Source organism: Lagopus leucura, unplaced genomic scaffold, assembly GCF_019238085.1.
Source record: "Lagopus leucura isolate 7727_CA_CO unplaced genomic scaffold, USGS_WTPT01 Super-Scaffold_73, whole genome shotgun sequence".
NCBI lineage: Eukaryota > Metazoa > Chordata > Aves > Galliformes > Phasianidae > Lagopus > Lagopus leucura.
The window spans coordinates 43,883,166-43,902,399 of record NW_024962252.1 but is presented as its reverse complement, the minus strand read 5'-3'; the positions used below and the strand labels follow the sequence as shown (position 1 = coordinate 43,902,399).

The 19,234-nt window shown below is 39.7% G+C and overlaps 1 protein-coding gene across 1 annotated transcript in view; it reads left to right on the top strand.

Moving 5' to 3' along the window:
* Positions 1-14,122: 14,122 nt before the first annotated feature.
* HDDC2 (HD domain containing 2) overlaps positions 14,123-19,234 on the top strand; it is a 9,288-nt gene continuing 4,176 nt past the window's right edge. The window contains exons 1-4 of the mRNA XM_042895334.1: positions 14,123-14,227; positions 14,585-14,706; positions 15,839-15,941; positions 17,865-17,933. Of these exons, the coding sequence (XP_042751268.1) occupies positions 14,165-14,227; positions 14,585-14,706; positions 15,839-15,941; positions 17,865-17,933 (357 nt within the window). The 5' untranslated portion in view covers positions 14,123-14,164. The remainder of the gene's footprint in view (positions 14,228-14,584; positions 14,707-15,838; positions 15,942-17,864; positions 17,934-19,234) is intronic.

Here is a 19,234-nt window from a genome sequence, read left to right as displayed (position 1 = left end):
CAGTGGAGGAAGAAACACAAGTTTGGTAATCTGTGAGGCAACTGTATTTCCTAAGCAAAGAGTCTGTGAAAAATAGAGGGTAGGAGGAAGACAATAATAATTGGAATCAGTATCACTTGTATAAAGGTGCTATTTGTTGTTGATCTGTAAACATGTTGCAGGCTTCACAAAGACACACACAGGTTACAGAAATTAATTACTAGCAGGATCGGGGAGACTCTCTGTAGTCAAGATTTGTGACCAAGTAGCATCATTGGATGGTTCAAATGCAAACAGCACACCACATATGTATCTATTTCTTGAAAAACATAACATGGTTTTGTGTCGTAGGACTCGGTGATAAATTGACTGTCATTTTAAAAGTTGTAGTTCAAGCAACAGAAGCATACCTAATACCTAAAAATGCCTTCAGAACGAGTCATTTTTTTTTCATCTGAATGTTTTACCTGTCAGTACAAGCAGACACACATAGAACCTGCAGGAATGTACATCAGAAATGGCAGATAGATCTGGATGAAAAAAAACAGAGAATTGAGAAAAAAAAAAAAAATTCACTTCAGGAAGATGTATTTAATTTTGAAATGCTAGCTTATGATCTAATGTTCTTATTTTAATTGAAAAAATAAAAATAAATCCTCCACCCCAAAGTACTCTGTTGATTTGAAGATAAATATATTTTTCCAGTTCTCACACCCAGCTGCAGTAGTAATAGATAGCACATGCTACCAGTGTCTGTCCTCCCCAGAACGTAAAAAGTTTTTAAGGACTGAATGAAGGAGAAATTTAAACAGAGGCATCTGGACAGCAAAGAAAAAGACGTGGCAATGCTTTGGATAAAGCGCTTAAATGTTTTATTTCATCTGTGATTAATACATTATGCATAATAATAGAACAGTGCTGAATTAAACTTGCTCAACTCCAGTGGGACTGGAAGCACCCTGAAGATTTTGGCTCAAGATCCTTCTTTATGAGAGTTTATTTTTTTAATATCTGATAGCTGGAGTAGTGAAGACCATTGTTAAAATAAATATGCTCCTAAGAAGTATTTTCATAGGCTGTTCTCAACAAGGCTGACTGAAAATTATTTCAAATGACTGGTTTCAAAAAGTGACACATTTATCTTTTGTTGTTGTAAAGTGTTCAGTTCACAAAGATATTTATTATAGTATGTACACAAATATACAAATTGATTTTTTTGGCCAGGAGATTAAGACAAACTGTGAGTATTTTCCAGGGTGTATCTGAGCTGCATTCATCACAATGATTATGGCACCTTCTGTGTTTTGCTTTGCTGCTGACTTAATATCTGCAACCAAAATTTCAGAGGCTCTGAGTTAATTTTTTGCTAACTGAAACACTCATTTCCAATTTTAGCAAGTTACCAAAGCTCAATGTTTTTAGGAATATTACAGCCAAGAAGCCAACAGAAAGGTTTTCTAAAATGTAAAAAAAAAAAAAAAGAAAAAAGAAAGAAAGAAAAATGAGCAGAACAAAGTTCAAACTGATGCCAACAAACAGCATTTATGACAGTACAGCCTGTTTCTCACAGCTGTGTCCAGAGACGAAGGAAAATGTTTCCCTCAGAGAGGTCTCAGATTATCAGGAAACTTGTAAGGGCTCCCCAAAAGGGAATGAGCTTAGAGCAGTGAGGTTCACTTCTCTGTGTAAGCACTTCATAGCAATGAAGTATCAGATCACATGGGAGTCTCTGACTGCAGAAAACATGCCACTTTCATACACGGCAAGTCACAGATTCAAAGCAAAATGTTGCATGAAATGGAACTGTAACTCTATCTCCAAATATGTAACTCATTTATACACTGTGAATTGGCCACAAGAGAAAAAACGTCTGATTAATCCATTTATAAAAAGAGTTCATGGTTAAAAACTGAAAAAAAAAAAAAATTGAAGACTTGCTCTTAATTGCAATCCAATGCCCATTAATAAAAAGAAAGGAAGAAAGAAAACACTAAAACCAAATTCATATATAAATTATTATTTCTTGATAGTACTTCAGCCTTCTAGGTTGGACATTAAAACATTTTTGATGTGTTAATAGGGAAGAGACAGAAAAACTTTTTTCCTCTGCCAACAAACCAGATTTTGCAGTTTTACTCATGCGGAAAAAAATTCCCTTTCAGAACAGCACCTACCTAAACTATCTACCTTACAACATAGTTATATAAAAAGGAATGATGGTGGTTCAGCTTGAAAAAGCAAATAAATTTCAGATCATTAAAAAAAAGAAGGCTTGTGAGAAAGTAAGGATTTAACTGGCATCTTATGACACATGTTTGTTATTTCTTTCTTTTTTATAGCAGAAAGTGCACAAGAGATATAAAGTAAAATAACAACAATGAATAACTGACAGCAGGGTGTCAAAAATAATATTGAAAGTACTTACAGAATCAGAGGGTGGGAGCAGAATGCATTGTTGCTCCCTATGATAAAAAAGAAAAAAGAAAAAAAGAAGATTCTTACCGCTAGAAGAGTCATAATCTATATTAAGGGAGGCACAAAACTTTAAGCCATGAACTGAATAAAAAGTCGTTACTAAATTAGCAGAATAAAACTTCAATGAGACAAGACTCCCCTTTCTTCTAGTTAATTCCAACAGTCAGTCCTATCCAACTTAGCTGGCGTCTGCATCTTTTTAAGTTGTCATACTTGGTTTGATTGAAATGTTCACATACTAAAAAGGAAAAAGAAAAAGAAAAAGGAACTTTGAGACAGGGGGAGTCTTACTGACAAGCTTTGTAAAAATCAAACCCATAAAAAAAAAAAAAAAAGAAAAAGAAAATGGCTACAGAAAGAAGCCAAAAGATAGGCATTTTATTGAATTGGGAATTTCAGAGTAATGGCTTTACAAAGGTCAGCCAACTATGTTATCCTACTCCACTGCAAACTCACCCCAACAATTTGATACTGTGCCTCTTTTGTAGCGTTACGTGGAATCCCCCTCCAAATAGCCAAAAAGCCACGAATATTTTTCATGTTGAATCATCATTCAAGCATTGCTGCTTTCTTCCTACTGTCACCAACACAAACCTGTCAGTGCACCATAAGGGAACACTTCTGCATGGCAGTTTATCAGAGTGACTTGCACTGGGATGTTGTAACTACCAGCAGTCTTGAAATGCTTTCTTGAGTCTTTGTCCTCTTGCTATGTATCTTCACGTTCAGAGAGCTCTGTGACAGAAATCTTGCTTCTGTGCTTACAAAAATATTCAGTAATTTTACACTCAGCAAAACAATAAAAAGCAAAATACATGTTCTCACAGAGCAGAATAGGAAGCACACGCACAGGAAGGTATGTAAATATGACGCCCACCAATGTACTCAGCCAAAAAGCCTATGAGACATGTGCAGTTCACAAAAAAAGCTTACTCCTTATATGTCCACACAGTCTTGTTAACTGACTGTAAGTATACATGAAAATATCAACAATAATCAAGAAATTGGAGACTGTATACTAAAGAATCCAAATGAAGGGGTTTTTTTTGTTTCGTTTTGTTTTGTTTGTAGGAAAAAAGAAAAAAAGACCTTTCGAGTAACTTCATCTGCACTTCTTTTTCACCTAAATTATCTTAGTTTAAAAGGCAAGTAAGTTAAAGTGAATATTTTTCTATGCAACAGAAATCCAAGTTGATACTACAGTATTTGATTTCCCAAATGAAAAACAAGGGATGCAAAATGAAATGGTACCTCAGATCTACTGCAGAAGACAATTCATAATACTGAAAAATCCCTGAAAGTTTCAATGGCGCACGGCTACGTCTTAGCTTTAAAATTTTCTGAGGCTTTATGATCCACTTGCAAAGAAACAGTAAAATTGTGGTGTAAAAAAGCACTTCATAAAATCCTTCCACAATTTTTTACATATAGCTAAAAAATGTGGAGTCAGCAAAGCCAAAGGTAGAAGAAGTTAACATTTTTATTTCTCATTGTAGCATGAATTTTTCTAATTTAAACAGCAGCATATGGGAAGTTCTTCTCTTTTTAAAGGTGGCATGGAGGGGTGATACATATTATGTCTTGGAAGTCACTCATGTTGAAAATTTTTGCGTCCTGTTACTTTAATTCAACATGTACACAGGTATGTGATATTCTTTTCCCTCTAGGTAATTTCTAGTCAGATAACATCTTTTTCTTTTTCTTTTTCTTTTTTTTTTTAATTTAATCAATGATGACCATGATACAGTAGCTGTAAGTTTACAGTGTGTGAAGATCTGACTTCGAAAGTTTTGTACTTCCAAAATATACGTTATACTTCTGGTATACCTCTTGAACTCATAAGCTAAACTGAACTCAAGTAACTATTAGCAGCTATGATAAGTACACTTTTTGCATCCACAATACTAATTCTTCTACCACTAGAATTTTTGATATGGTACCGAACAAAATTACTTTTCATCTTTCTACTGGTTTCACCAAGCTTTGAAGCTGTTACAAAACAACCGAGTCTAAGGTGAATATGCATAAATATAGACGAGAAGTTGATTGAATGATTATCCCATGTTTTAGTTAGCTATAGGCACACTGCAGTACTATTTTTGATAAATGCTGAAAAAAGAGAACTATTCCTCACACACGTTTACATATGTTTATTCACATTCATATAGTGTCATAGCACAGATTTTGACCATCTAGTGAAAACTTAGATGTGAGGTCTGATATAACATATAACATAACCAAATTGCCATTGCCAAGTAGTAACAATACTACACGTCAGATTCAGGGGGAGCAGAATCCACCAGACTGGTGGTCAGATAATCTGTGTCCTATGCCATCAAATACATCTTCCTGGCATACAGCTGGTATATATGAAGACAGAAGAACTTTGCTATACATATGCAACCAGCAGAGCACATGAAGCATGCAAACTAGTTAAACTAGTGCCCACTTAAGAGTGGTTGGCTGAACAACTAAAGTGCATGTTCACAGTGATTTCTTAAAGAGCATTGAAAATGTAATGCAAGAAGCCCTTTCTTTTCCCCCACTCCTATCTGCACTGTTTTTTAACAGAAAAAAATGCTCAAAACAAAGCATTAATTCATACTTTAAAAGTCTGTGCTGAACCATCAGGAATGCTTTTCCTTTTCCCCTGTCTGAATTCTCTTGGTCAGTTAATTTGTATCACATAAAATCACAAATCACTACAATTTGCTTTTTGGTACAACTATTCACCTTCATGACTGTGGCTAAGTGCAGTCATTCCCAGATCTTAAACTGTGCAAAAAAGAAAAGGATTTGCCAATACAAATTTGAGACATAACCAAAGTTACTTCTGCATTAAGAAATCTTAGATGTAAACAAAAGCTCATCATACCCTACCGCTTGGAGGCTATAATATTTTTCTCAGCTCCTCCTCCATAGTGCCCTGTAGTCTGCGACCACATTTGGCAAAAGCTTATCTTCTGCAGGCCAAAAGTGGAAGAATTTTCCTTATCTACCATATTTGCTATCATGTGATTAGACTGTACACACTGCACTCTGTAACTATGATGTGAAATGAGGAATCTGTGAAGATTTACTATTGAATGTCCAAATGCAGCTTGGAAATATATTTCTATAGGAATAAACTTACATGTTGACTTTGAAAGTAGAGAGTGCACATTGCTTCAGAATACTGAGGAAAATCAACCTAGCAGGAAATTTCCATGTTGATGAGCTCAGATTGGTGCCACCATTTTGATCTAATCAGGAGAGAAAATGACTTACAAGAAAGACCTACAAGCTGGGATTAGCAGCTTCTATGAAGCATCAGCCAGGGGCAGGTGGTGCTTGGGGTGGGCCTTCCTGGTGGCTTTCAGATGTGTTTGGAGCACCTTCTCAGCCTCCCGTTTTGGCAGAAGTAAAATAAAGGATGAAGTTTAAAAAAAAAAAAAAAAAAGAAAAAGGTTACTCTGAAAGCCAAAAAAGGTTGGCTTCTTCTCTGGTAGGTTGCTTTATTCCCTCATGGGCTTCCACAGTTCTTTTAGCTCTCTAGGCTAAAAAATCAATCATTTTCATTGATCTTTGCAGAAAAATTCATGTCTGCCTTCTAGCTGTGTTATGTGTTGACATTGCTGTCACCTTCTGAATATTGCCTTCTGTTGCCCCATAGCAAACCCCTCACAACCCTTAGGAGGGTTAGTAGTACAATGTGCGAAAAACACAGGTGGGTAGCATTTCACACATCAGATTCAGGGGGAGCAGAAGTGACAAGAAAGAGCATCCTCAACATGCTTTCAGGTAACAAGGCACAGGTATTTCCTCCAGCCACTTTTAAGCTATGGAGCCACACAACACATCTCAGCCTCACCACAGGTTGCTCCAAAACACTGCCCTGTGTGGGTGGGTAGGAGACCAGGCTCTGGGGAGCACTGCTGTGTGCTACGGCCAAACACAGCTGGGCCCTGCAGGGATGACGGGAACCATTTAGGACAAGGCAGGATGGCAGAGCCTCACTTAAATGGTATGGAGGCAATCATACCATCTAATTTCAGCCACCGAGCTGAAGTGGCTGGGAGAGGAAGTAAGTCTTGCATGGCTTCCCTTGTGGTCCACAGCCTCCACAGGGCATTTCAGAGGCAGAGTCTAATTGAAGGAGTGGTGCTCAGAAATGTGAGAACTCTCACATTTTCTGCTGTCAGAGCTCATTAGGATTTTACCTCTAAGTACCCTCCAAGCAGCAGCACCTCAGCAGTGCTGTGACCTTGTACCAGCCTTGATGCCAAGGGCTGCTGAGGGCCCAGTACCTCACTGGCTGCCCAGACCCCTCACACTACATCAAAGGCGCTCCCTGAGCTGATTCACAGGTTGTCTTTAGAGTCTGCCCAGCTGAAAAGTGTGGTGGCATTAAACTGTATACACAGATATTTTTTTTTTTAAACAAACTAAGCCTCAGAGTCTGACAGGCAAGGGCAGAGATGGGATTAGGCAAACATCCTATGCAGACGGTTCCTCTTTCTGTCTGTCAGCTTGTAAGTGCTTTCTCTTCTGGAACTATACAGTACTAACTGAGCCGGAAACAGCTATTTAAAAAGTGATTATAGTGTGACATTCTTGTTTGACCTAACATCAAGCCATGTGCGGCTTAAATGTCAGCAAAGCTATTTACTATTCAGGCAGACAGGCCCTAGCATGCTTAAATCTGCCCAGGTCTTGAAACTGCTTGCTGTCTCCATTCAGTGCACATGAATGACACTGAAGCCAAGATGTAGAGTAGAGTGCTCCATAAGCTGTGATGATTGACTAATGTGCTGGGTGGCACAATGAATTCAGCTGTAGGCTCACAGAGAGGAAGACAAAATAATGGATAATTAAAATCTGTCTCAGGCTAGAAAGCAGAGGCCCGTGCAAAAGGTTTCCTTGGATTAGCAAGAGAGTGCCTGGAGCTGATGTGTTTCTTTCTGGGATATCTGAGGAGCTCAAATGTTTGGACAAAAATAGCGAATGGACTTTTTTTTTTAATTAGCACATGAGATGCATCAATCACATGAAAGAGGAGGGGCCATAGCCCTGAGCTGCTGCCAGGGACTGTGCCTTTAGCAATCTCCATCCAGCCTGCAGCCCCACAGTGGGGCACAGTGGCCTCAGGGCTGCAGACCCCCAGGCAGGCACTCCCTTGTCTGCCAAATAATAGTCTGGCAATAGGGAGGAGTGAGGCTGCAGCTACTGCATGCTCCTCTTCCTGTGTGAGAGCCAAAAGGAATGAAGCAGATCCAGGTCTTGCAAAGATGTATGAGCAGATACACTTATGTATATGCAAAGCTGAGTGATATCATGAGCTCTCCCTGGAAGACTGTGAATTGCTTTACAGCGGATGGAGATAAGTGTGCTTACAGGTCCTTAATGGGGCTGGAGGCATATATTTGGACAGTGTTCCCAGTCTGACCTTCTTCTCAGAGCCTAAAATAACAAACAAGTCAGGGTGCCTTTATTTTGAAAAATGTTGCTCACAGTAATAAGGGCGGGTGGGGGAACTCAACAGGAAGCCAAGCTGTGATAAAGCTTCCATTCTGTTTTTTTTTTTCCTATGTCATCAGAAAAAAAAAAAAAAAAAGGATGTTACACTACAATTCAGAGTGCCTTTGAAGGTTTATTTTTCTTTACATTGTTTCATGCCTGATCACATCTGATTCTGAAAGCTAAGCAGGGCCTGACCGGGCTGGCAATTGGAAGACTGCTGAAAGTGAAGCAGGCTTTAAGCAGGATCCATATGCTATTATATGAACGTGCAGTACCTAAAAGCTTGACTTGGGAAATAGGGACAAACAGGAATATTCACTGCTTTTCCATACTTCTAAATATTGCTTTGCTCCAGATAGAACAACTGAAATAATATCGTGACTCTTAAATGATTGGTTTTGGTTTCTTTTTGTTGTCGTTGTTGTTTAATTAAAAAAAAATAGAAAGAGAAATAATCCTTGTGTATACTGGTTAATACTTTCTAAGGAGCACAGAAAAGCCCTTTGAGCAAACTGACTATCAGGACATTAGAGACAGGAAATAAATTCTTTAATTTTGATCTGCTTGCTATTTACTTTACTAACTGTTGACAGTAGCAAGGGACTGTAAAAATCCCCTAAAAATTCACTGAAGTATGATAAGTGAAAACAGTATATGCTTTTTAACTGAAAAGAAATGAGACGTAGCCAACAGATTCTTTTTTTTTTTTACATGTGATTTCATGTTGCTCTTCGTGTTTTCAATGTCAAAGGGCACAATTATCTCACATAAAGATTCCTTTCACCTTGCTTTCCCTTAGAGAATTCTAGAAGATCAAGTTTGGTCTGTTATGATTTTGCTGGTTGCTCCAAAGCAAGACTTAAACTTCAACAAAAGTTTACTTCATTAGAAGTGTTCATTAGTCATTCATATTAAAACAAATACAACTTCAGAAAATAAACAAATGTGACTATAACTCCCTCCCTCTCTTGTTTTCTTATCAAATGTTGTCAGGGGGTACATCTCAGGGTCTCAGTGGGTCTTGTGGTCAAGAGGGAGCTTCTTTATTTTTTTCCCTCCTAAAAACAATTAAAAAGGCAGAACAACAGTGAAGGTATTAAAAACAAAACAAAACAAAACCAGAAATCCTTGAGTATCTTTCTTCTATCTCAAAACAACAAGTTTCACATGCTGTATGCCTCTCTCAGGTAGCATCTGAGGTACACTCATGCAGTTTTGCCTTCCTTCTTTGTTATACTGAAACGCAGGGGATTTCTAAATCCTGATTTGGATGCATCCCCCAGCAGCAGAGAGAAAAAGACAATTACTGAAGCAAGGCAAGTTGTTTTCAGTTTAGCAGTTTTTTTCTAAGCCAGGCTTGTGGTTTCATTTAAGGTTTGAAATCTTCCACTCTCTGAGAACTCCAGTGACTTTTCAATAGCTGAAGATCAAATGATGTTAATCAGGTGCTGTGACCTAATCCTCTAGTTCAGATGCCTTTTCACATTTGAAATGTTCTGTTCGCGTAAGATTTGCTTTTAAACTGACTTTTTGTTTTTCTTCTGTTAAACGTTCTGTTCTAAAGTTCTGCTCCTGGCTCCTTGGACCTGTTACATCTGCACAAAGACAGGCTAGTCCTAAGGATTCAGACAGAAAATGTGCTCTTAAATCACAATGATGTTATGCAACAGTGATGAGGAGAACGTTTCTCTTTTTTGTGGTGGTCTTACAGGTCCACCACAAGTCTTACAGTCTTACCTATGCTGGCAATATCTGACTCCAGCCTGCAATGTTCCCCAGCTCTGTGCAGGTGGCTGGCAGAGCACAGTCACCCTGAAGCACAGAACTATAGCAGGGAAAACTCCATAAATGATGATGGAGATCACCTCAGGCAGGCATGAGTGAGGGGGCAGGTGGATGATCTCCTAACACATCCTGTAAGATTTGACAGGTGTGCTGACACTGTGACACAGGATGGGTTGTATCTACTGACCTCTGTGGCAGCTTCCATTAAGGAAGCCAACATGAAGGTTTCTCACGCCTTTAGCTGCAGTCACTACTTCTCATTTGCCTATTTGGAATTAAAAGTCTGAACACAGGCATTCCTCCTACATCTGTTTGGTCTTGACTGTGTCATCGCTAAGGATTCCTGCAACAGGTTTTCACTAGCTACTTTTACATCATTGCTACGATTGTGTTATATGAAGTAAGATATAACACAGTTTGGAGAACTGAAATGATCCTTTGTAGTGTCTAGCAAGTGTTTGTCTATATGTTTTCTCCTAAAGAAAACATCAGTGTTATTATTCCTGCTTAGGTCTGTGATACACAATCATCCTAATGCCTCTACTGAGCTACACACCTCTTCTTTTTTTCTTTTTTTTTTTTCTTCTCTCAGAAAGTAACAAATGAATCCAATCCATTAATTATGTTTTCTCAGGGTATTTCACCAGTGTAAGGCTTTCTAAGTCCATACTGGCAGAACACACAAGAGTTTTCAAAATTTCAAGCGCTAAGACTGGCATTACACCGAGTAAAGCTCAAGGTGATTAAGATCCACCTTAAAAGTGGCTAAAGATTCTGTCGCCAGTCACCTGGCATTTGTAGAGATGATTTTCATATCACAGTACAAAGTATGTAAAACACCTTCTTTTCATTGGTGCTTTTTCTTGAAGGCTTTAAAGCATTCTTTTAGCCAGGCTCTTGGGAGTAGCAAACAAGATCGAAGCAGAGATGTGTGAGCCAAGTGCGCCATCTCCCGCTACTAAATACTAATTACTCAACGGCAGTAAGGGATTGGGCATTTCTCTTTACGAATTGCACCTGTTGCAGAGAAAGATGGGGAAAGAAAGCCATCTGACACTGATGGAAGATTGAGACTTAAGCCTTAACATCATCTTAATATCCTGTGGAGAGAATTGGAATATCCTTGCTAATGTTTCTTAATGAAATAAAAAAGTGGATTACAATTGCAAGGAGCTGGGCATCCTGAATTTGTTGCTCTTTTCGGACGACGTAGTCAAGAACAAAATCATGTCTGGTTTTAAGAATCTGCATTATATCACAGTCCTCCAGCCCTACAGAGGTTCTATATATTTAACACTACATGCAATGTATATGATGAGTACTTGGAAATACTCATAAACTGGACCTCTGGTACAGTTCCAGAATAACACGATAGAAAACCTTTGTAAATAAGCAGTTCTGTTTGCATAAAAATTGAAAAGAATCACAACTGCTGCATAATGTACATCTCACAGGTACGTTTCATCCACATAAACAGTGTGTTTTAATTATGTACTTAAAGAAATGTATTACACTTTGAAAAAAGTAATCCAAGACATTATGTATAGCTGATGCCTAGGAAATTGTTTTCTATCAATACGATAAGTGATGTTGCCATGTTCAGCATACCATTACCTAGTGGCTTTCTGCCTTTCCAAATGCCATTGGAAACTTCAGGTCTCCAAAGGCTTCAAGCGGAGCAGAGATCTTAAGTGCAACAGAAAACTATATGCAGGCATGCTGATTTTGATGGCATTCTCTAAACTTAATGGACAGCCAAGGCTGGGGATTGTGGGCCAGCCTTATTAATGTCACAGAAGAATTGATTACAAAAATTTATTTCTAGGACACCAGTGGCAAACAGATTATCACGCTATAAAATTGAAAACCAAACCTCCTTCCTCTATGTTGTACAAGCTTTATCCATGTTAAAGAATTGTTAAAGATCCTGCAAAAGCCAAGGAGTTACTCAGTTTAAAGAGCTACATATTCTAAACATCTACACTGAATAGAAACCTTTAGGGAAGGTTAAAAGACAAAATATCTGCTATTAGCTAGCTCTAAAAGTAGCACTGTTGAACTAGATACAGCATCTTGTTTAAAATGAAAATGAAAGTCTGATATTTTTATGATTGCCTTAGGCGAGAAGGTAGTTGAGAACTGTTCAGAAACCAGAAAGATTCAGCTAGTGGACACCAAGACTGTAAGATATGGAACGAAAGTTGATGAAGCTCTAGTGGAAAGAGGGATAAGAAGGCAATCAAGAACAGCTGGTATGGATTTATGAAGGACAAACGACACCTCACCAACCTGATTTCATCCTATGATGAAATGAAGGAGCAAGCAATGGACATAATAGATTTTGACTTCAGTACGACTTTTAAAATAATTTTCCACAACATTTTCACTCTCATGCTGAGGAAATATAACATGAACATAGCTCTTAGATGAATGGAAAACTGTCTGGACTGCTGGGCTCAGTGGGTAGCAATTGATCCTTGATAATCTGCCTGAAGGCTTACAACAAGCTGAATTTTCTATGGGGGAGATACTAGGGCCTACATGGTTCATTACTGTCATCAAAAACATGGACAGGATGTACCATCAGCTTATTTTTAGATAAGGTTAAGGCAGGTGACTGGCATACCAAACAGTAGAGCTCCAGTTCTGAGGGCCTTTGAGAAACTTAAGGATTAGGCTGATAAAAGCCTTAAGAAATTCCAGGAGAAATGCACAGCCCTGCTCTTAGGGCAGAATCAGCCCTTCCATTGGTATCAGATATGAGAGATATGGATTGGGAATTCAACTCTGCTGAAAAGAACCTGGGATAATGTGAAATTTAAGTCTAAAATGAGCAACAGCTTCCATCCACAAGTAGACAATACAGTGGCCTACCTTAGGAGCATGGTCAGCAAACTGAGGAAAATTAGTGACCCCCTCTGCTTCATGATGATGAAGCCCTGCTTAGACAAGAGTCCAGGTTGGTGCTTCCCCAGTCCAAGAGGTATGAAGGTCTACCAAGATGACCAGGATCTAAATTGCTTCATGAAGAGGCTGAAGGAGCTGGTACTGTACTGTCTGATGAAGACCTTAAGGGGTCACAGAGTAGCAGCCTACAGCTACTTTGAAAGAGTTTACAAACACCACAGAACTAAACTCCTCCTGGTAGTAGGCAATGGAAAAACAAGCAATGGCCAGAAGTGGTTTGGGATGTCCAAGGAGGACATCATTCTCTTGCAAAGCAGTTAACCCAGAGAAAAGGTGCAAGTTTTTTCTTTGAGTGGTTTTGAAAGCTTCTGAGACAAATCTCTAACTGATCAGATCTACTTTCACAGGGGAGGTTGGACACTATGCGGCATCTCTGCAATCACGTACAAATGGAGAACTGATGACTTTCCTGATCTATTATCCTTGTTTATTATGGCAAGATAGTTTTTAAACAGTTACCAAAATGTGTTCAGGCTTTATTATTAATTCAGAAATGTGTTGAAGTATATACAGGAGCAAAAATAAAAATACTTCTCTATCTGTTGATATCTGACAAACCGTGGACATTCCTCTCTGAAAAGAAGTATTTAATTGCCACATTTAAACCTTTACCTGTAATTTCAGCTGGCAATATAAAAACAGCAAAGAAACACAACACATTCTGAAAAGCTAAAGATTGCAAAGCAATTTAGTGTATTTTAGGTACTTAATTTGTGAAAGTGATGAGAAGTGCCTGTAGCCAGATTCTGGGAGTCTCTAAACTAAAAGCTTTGAGTGCAGCATCTGTGATAACCACCCCTTTACTCTGTATCATTATATTAGCCTACTCCATTTACTGAGAAGAAAAGCCTGCTGAAGGTCATAAATGTGATCAGTTTTGACTGAATTATGAGCTGCTCAGAGAAGGCCTCAGCAGCAATTTATTTTTGCCATTGCCCCTATCCACAGCAATCCAGTTTCTACTTCTCCACCTTTGTGGCAGTTCTTAGGTTCAAAGAAAAGCTTTAGGAGCATGAATAATTTAATCAGAAGAAAACATGCTGACCAGCAGGGTTTGTGTAGCCCATGGTTCATTCCTGATTCTTCCCTCACAACGCAGGTACATGAGCAATATGTATGCTTTTATCACGTTATTGAGTAACTTCAGCTGCAGCACCCACAACACACAGCTGATGCAACAGACATGACACGTGAAGCTGCAAGGCTAGTAACTAACAGCCTATGCCAGTGCTGCTCTTTCTTGGCAATTTGTTGAAGAACTGCCAGCAACGTGGCTCACGCAACCATCCCCCCTCCTCGCACAGTCGTCCCTGCTCCAGGCTGCGGTCTGGCTTTGGGGGCAGGCCCAGTGCTGGGCCTCACGGCGGCGGCGCCGCAGTTGACACGGCGGGAGGCCGCGCCGGGAGGAGGAGTAAGAACAGGAGGAAGAGGGGAAGCGGGCTGTGGCTGCCGGGCGCGCATGGCGGCGGGGCCCGGCGGGAGCGGCATGCTGCCCTTCCTGCGGCTGCTGGGGCAGCTCAAGGTGGGCGCGGGGCCGGGGCGGCGGCACGGGGAAAGGCGCCTCCCTGCCGGGCAGCGGGCGCTCCTCGGGGCCCGGAGAGGGCCGCCGCGGTGAGTCGTTGGGAGTCGGGCTCGTCGGGCCGAGCTGAGGCGAGGCCCTAGCGGGTGCCGCCGTAACCATAGGCCTGCTTCTGGGGCCTGGCGGCTCGGTGTGCCCGGACTCGAGACGTGGGCGCCTGCCTGGGGAGAGCAGGGGCTGCCGCTGCTTTGCGAAAGCATCGAGATGTGTGAGCAGAGCGTCTGCTGGCGCCTGTAAAGCGGGATCCTACCAAACCTGAGGTTGCCACATCTAAGTGACTGCCTTGCTGTCTTCACCCAGAGAGTACCGCGGACAGGATGGGTGTACAGGAACGTGGCAAAACCAGAGAGCGTGTCTGATCACATGTACAGGATGGCGATGATGGCCTTGGTGACCGAAGACAAAAGCCTTAACAAGGACAGGTGAGACTGCCTCAGGTTGTCGCGGCTGTCAGAGCTGTGAGCACAGCTCTTGGGAACAGCTCTCAAGCTGACAAAGAGCGTTTGGAGCACACTGAAGGTGTTTAGAATGGTTTCCCCACATCTTTTAGGAAAAATTTCTAAAGAGTGATAGTGCATTGACACAGGTTGCCCCAGGAGGAGGAGTCACGGTTTGTGGAGGCACACAAGAACCTTGTGGATGTGACACAGGGAGATATGGTTGGTGGGCATGCTGAGGATGGGTTGGTGGTTGGACTTGATCTTAGTGATCTTTTCCAATCTTAATGATTCTGAGATTCTGTGATTATTTTTTTTTTTCCCTTCATGTTCTTAGCAGGTTGCTGTTTTACCAGGAGGTGTGAAGGAGACGAAAGCTTTTTGTCACTAATATCAGAGTGCTGTGTCTCTGAGCTGGCTGTCTCTCAAGCCAGAAGTAAGCAAGCTAAACGCATTCAGTTGAAAGCAGTTTGGTGCGGTGGACAACAGAGGCGAGCACATATGCTGTGTGGATTTGGGCAGACTGAGTTAACACTCAGTAGCAATCAGGAGCCTCTTCAATAACACAGTGTAGAAGAGAGAGCGTCATCAGTACTGAATTAGTTGTCAGCCTGGGGTCATGTTTAGTGACTTTACTATGGTGACTTGGGTTCACTTCAGGAGCTGATGAAAACATGAAGACTTTCTTGAGTATTCCATTATATACTGACATAGGTAGCTATTTAGCTGTGAGCTTGTTTTGTCACATAGGTTGAATTTGGAGATTATTCTGCCTGTTACAAGGATAATGGGAAGCGTATAATGTAGTTGGCTTTATATTCTTGGCTTTGAGAGATGTTGTGGTGATGAAGTACCTTAGTTCTGAATGGTATGCCCTTGTACAAGCTATACTTATACTTAAATCTCTACTTAGAGGTAGCAGTAGCTAGAAATTGGGAATTTAATGCACGTATAAGTAGAATCCAGTTCCTTTAGCAAAGTAGTAAAAGATACCATGTAAAATTAAAAATACTTATACGTGTGAAGGAATACATTTTGCAGCCTCTTAACTTTATGAATAACAACACATAACCTAAATTTCTGAAAAAACAATTATTTTGTCGTTCTTTCTTGTCAGATGCATACGATTAGCTTTGGTTCATGATATGGCTGAATGCATTGTTGGAGACATTGCTCCTGCAGACAACATTTCAAAAGAGGAGAAACACAGGAGGGAAGAGGTATGGAGATCAGCTGTGAAACTGTATCTGCAAAGTGTTTGGTGTATTTTAAATGCAGTGGTGCTAATGAAGAGACCCTTTCAATAACCTGATGTTGTAACTGACATTGTACAAGCTTGTCACAAAACAACCAAAATTTTCAACGCTTTTTTTAATGTGTTAACTTCCCGAGGTTACAGAAGAAAAAGTTTTGAAGTAATCTTCACGGTAGTCACTTAGTCCTGTAGTGGCTGGATTTTTGGTAGCCTGAGTTAGCTCTTTTGACCAGCCTTTTATTTTTGGACTTGTACATGTCCAAACTGGCCTGTTCTTTTGGCCTATTCTTTCTGATGCGCTGTTGAATAAAATGTGAACTATTCCTTCAGTCAAAGCTAGAGGGCAGCATGATGCCTTGGAAATCATTTTGAGGTTACAGTTAATGCTTCAAAGAGCGTACAAAAATGTTGCAGTGATTTATTTTTTTTTTCTGTTTAAAGGTTTGGAGTGAGGGGTTATGACTAATTGTAGAAGAAAGCTTTTTGCTAAGGAAGTGGAACTTTAAAGATCAAAGCAGCATTCAGCATTCTTGAAGTACTATCTTAACAGACTGTAGCTTTGGTATTTCTTGTTTTCAGTGCACTTTCCGTAGTGTGCTCTTACCCTGCTCTTTCCCCAAAGCCTCCAAAGGTTGCTTCATCACCCATGATCAGATGTCTCATTTGTATTTAGACAATAAAAAGATCATTTGATGTCTGAATTTGTTTCATTTTTTCATTCAGTATTTGCATCTGCTGCTTCCATTTAACTCAATTAGTACTTTTCTGTTGATTCAGTGGTAAACAGGATGAAGCATTAAACAGAGCTGAATTATCAGTTTGCTGGTGAATGCTCTTTTTTCCTTTTACTGGTTCTAAAGCTGATCTGCTCGTGGTCTGCTTGTTTCACTATGGGTTAGGCATTGCAGTGTTGGGGAGCAGCTGATTGTGAGCTGCATTCTGTGTTTCAAGTGGGGTAACAGTCATGGTATAAAACCTTTGCCTTTGCCTGTGATGTTGGTTGTTGCAGCAGCAGCCCTAAGTGTTACTAAGAAGATAGTAGAAATAGCTCAGAAATGAGACTGGTTTGCTAAGACAACACAAAGAGCATGCAAAACAATTTCTGCTCGCTGATTATACCATCAGTTTAATACTGTGTTAAACCTTCTACCACAATTTTTATTGTTGAACAGATGGTATCTCAATCTGGCAGCACTGTGCTTTATTCCTGCAGAGCATTAGATGGGTTATCAGAAGGCTTATGTTGTATCACCTACCTAAGAATGGGTAGCTGTCCTCATCCCTACCAGTGGAAATGTGTTAGCTGTGACTTTGGAGTTTGGGAGAGGGTGACAAAGATGATAAAGGGCCTGAAGTATACAAGGAAAGGCTGAGAGCCCTGTGTCTGTTCAGTCTAGAGAGAAGACTGAGAGGGGATCTGATTTGATGTTAATAAATATCTAGAGTGTGGGAGGCAATTGGATGTGGCCAGATTCTTCTTAGCGGTGTGTAGTGATAGGGCAAGGAGCAATGGCCAAAAACTGGAGCACAAGAAGTTCCACAGAAATATGTAGAAGAACTTATTTCCAGTGAGGGTGACAGAGCAATGGAAGAGGCTGCCAAGGGTGGTTGTGGGGTTTCCTCCTTTGGAGATATTCAAGTTCCATTCTGGGCTGCTTTTTCAACTTCTTAAGTATCTTTAAGATACTGAATGAACTTTTAGGTTGTTTTGCTTCTATATTCGCTCAAGGAGTCTCAGAAAAGATCCTCTACCAGGTAGTCCTGCTGTTCCTCTCTGGCTTTCATATACACTTTTAAGTGATTTAAGTACTGTATGATTCTACAGACTTAGTAACAAGTAATTAATTCTTCAAAACAGATAATAAAATTTACTCTGACTATTTTTCAGGCTGCTATGCGACAACTGACCCAGCTTTTATCAGAGGACCTCAAAAAAGAGATTTATGAACTCTGGGAGGTAAGCTTCCATTCTTTTAATCCTTTAATAAAATTGAGGGTAGTCTGTCAGTTTCTTTCTGTTTACTTATGAAATGGTGTCATCTCTTCTTTGATCTCAAGCAAAGTAGATAGACTTGCTTTGGAGGTGAAGCTGACAGTATGAATCAAGGTCACCTATGAATTCCTTTAAAAAAAAAAAAAAAAAAAAAAAAGAGCCCCAAAACTTAGTAGAGTAACAGCTTCTGCCTTTGGGCTCTCAGTTCCAGATGAACCTGTCCAGGGCTTGGTTTGTGCAACTGAAGGAAGGGATTGTCTACTCCATCCAGCATTCTTGGATAAAAATCTTTTTTTTTTTTTTTAACAACACATTAAACCACTTGTTGACATCTGGCTGTTTTCAGCTCATGATCTTTTTTAACACAGGAAAAGACAATGGCTACTGACTGTTGTGGAGTACTTTCTGCTTTTTATGCAAGCAATAATTTATGTGGCTTCCATTTCTTTACTATACAGCCTATTAAACTAAATAGTTAGTACTAACTTCTTGTTTAAACTTAAATGTGAAGTATTGATGAAAGAACAATGTTGCAAACAGAGTTAAGTGTCTTGGCCTCCATAACCTGAAACTGTATTTCATGCTGGCACTCTTGTCCACTTGGACTGTATTTAAATTCTAGGTATTAGCAGCTAGTTTCTGCATTTGGTTATAGCCCTGTTTGTTTTTCCTGTAGTTACTTGGTAAGATGGGCAACAGGGTGGAGTTGTCAGTGCTGTCCTTCAAAGTAGAAGGCATAAATCAGCACAACTAGATCTAGAAAATAAATTCTGTGTGTTTATTTAGTAAACACTTGTTCCTTCTTCTTTGGAAAGCTGTTATAATAAGATGGATAAGTTTAGTCATACAGAATTTCATTTGCCTATTATTTTTCATTGCTTTAGACTTCTGATTGTATAGGAGCTGGTTCAGTATGCAGTCAGTTCTTCAGCCTTTTAGCTTTCTAGCATTCTCAGTAACCATAATTTAACATGTACATGCTTTTGATCTTTTGTTCTCTACTTTCAGGATAATTTATTGGCACTGTATCTCCAGTGTAGCAGCATGAGTGTAACCTACATAACAATGAGGGTAATCCAGAGAGACCGCATGTGCATATTAGATTTTTAGTCTTATTTTAAGTGGAACAGCTAGGTGCTTTTTAAAAAGAAAAGCAAAAAAGGCAGAAAATAAGAAGCCTGTGATCACAGGGTGTGATATGCTGCTCTTAGCTAGCCAGAGCTTTTTTTGTGGCTTTTTTTTTTTTTTTTTTTTTTTTTTTTTTT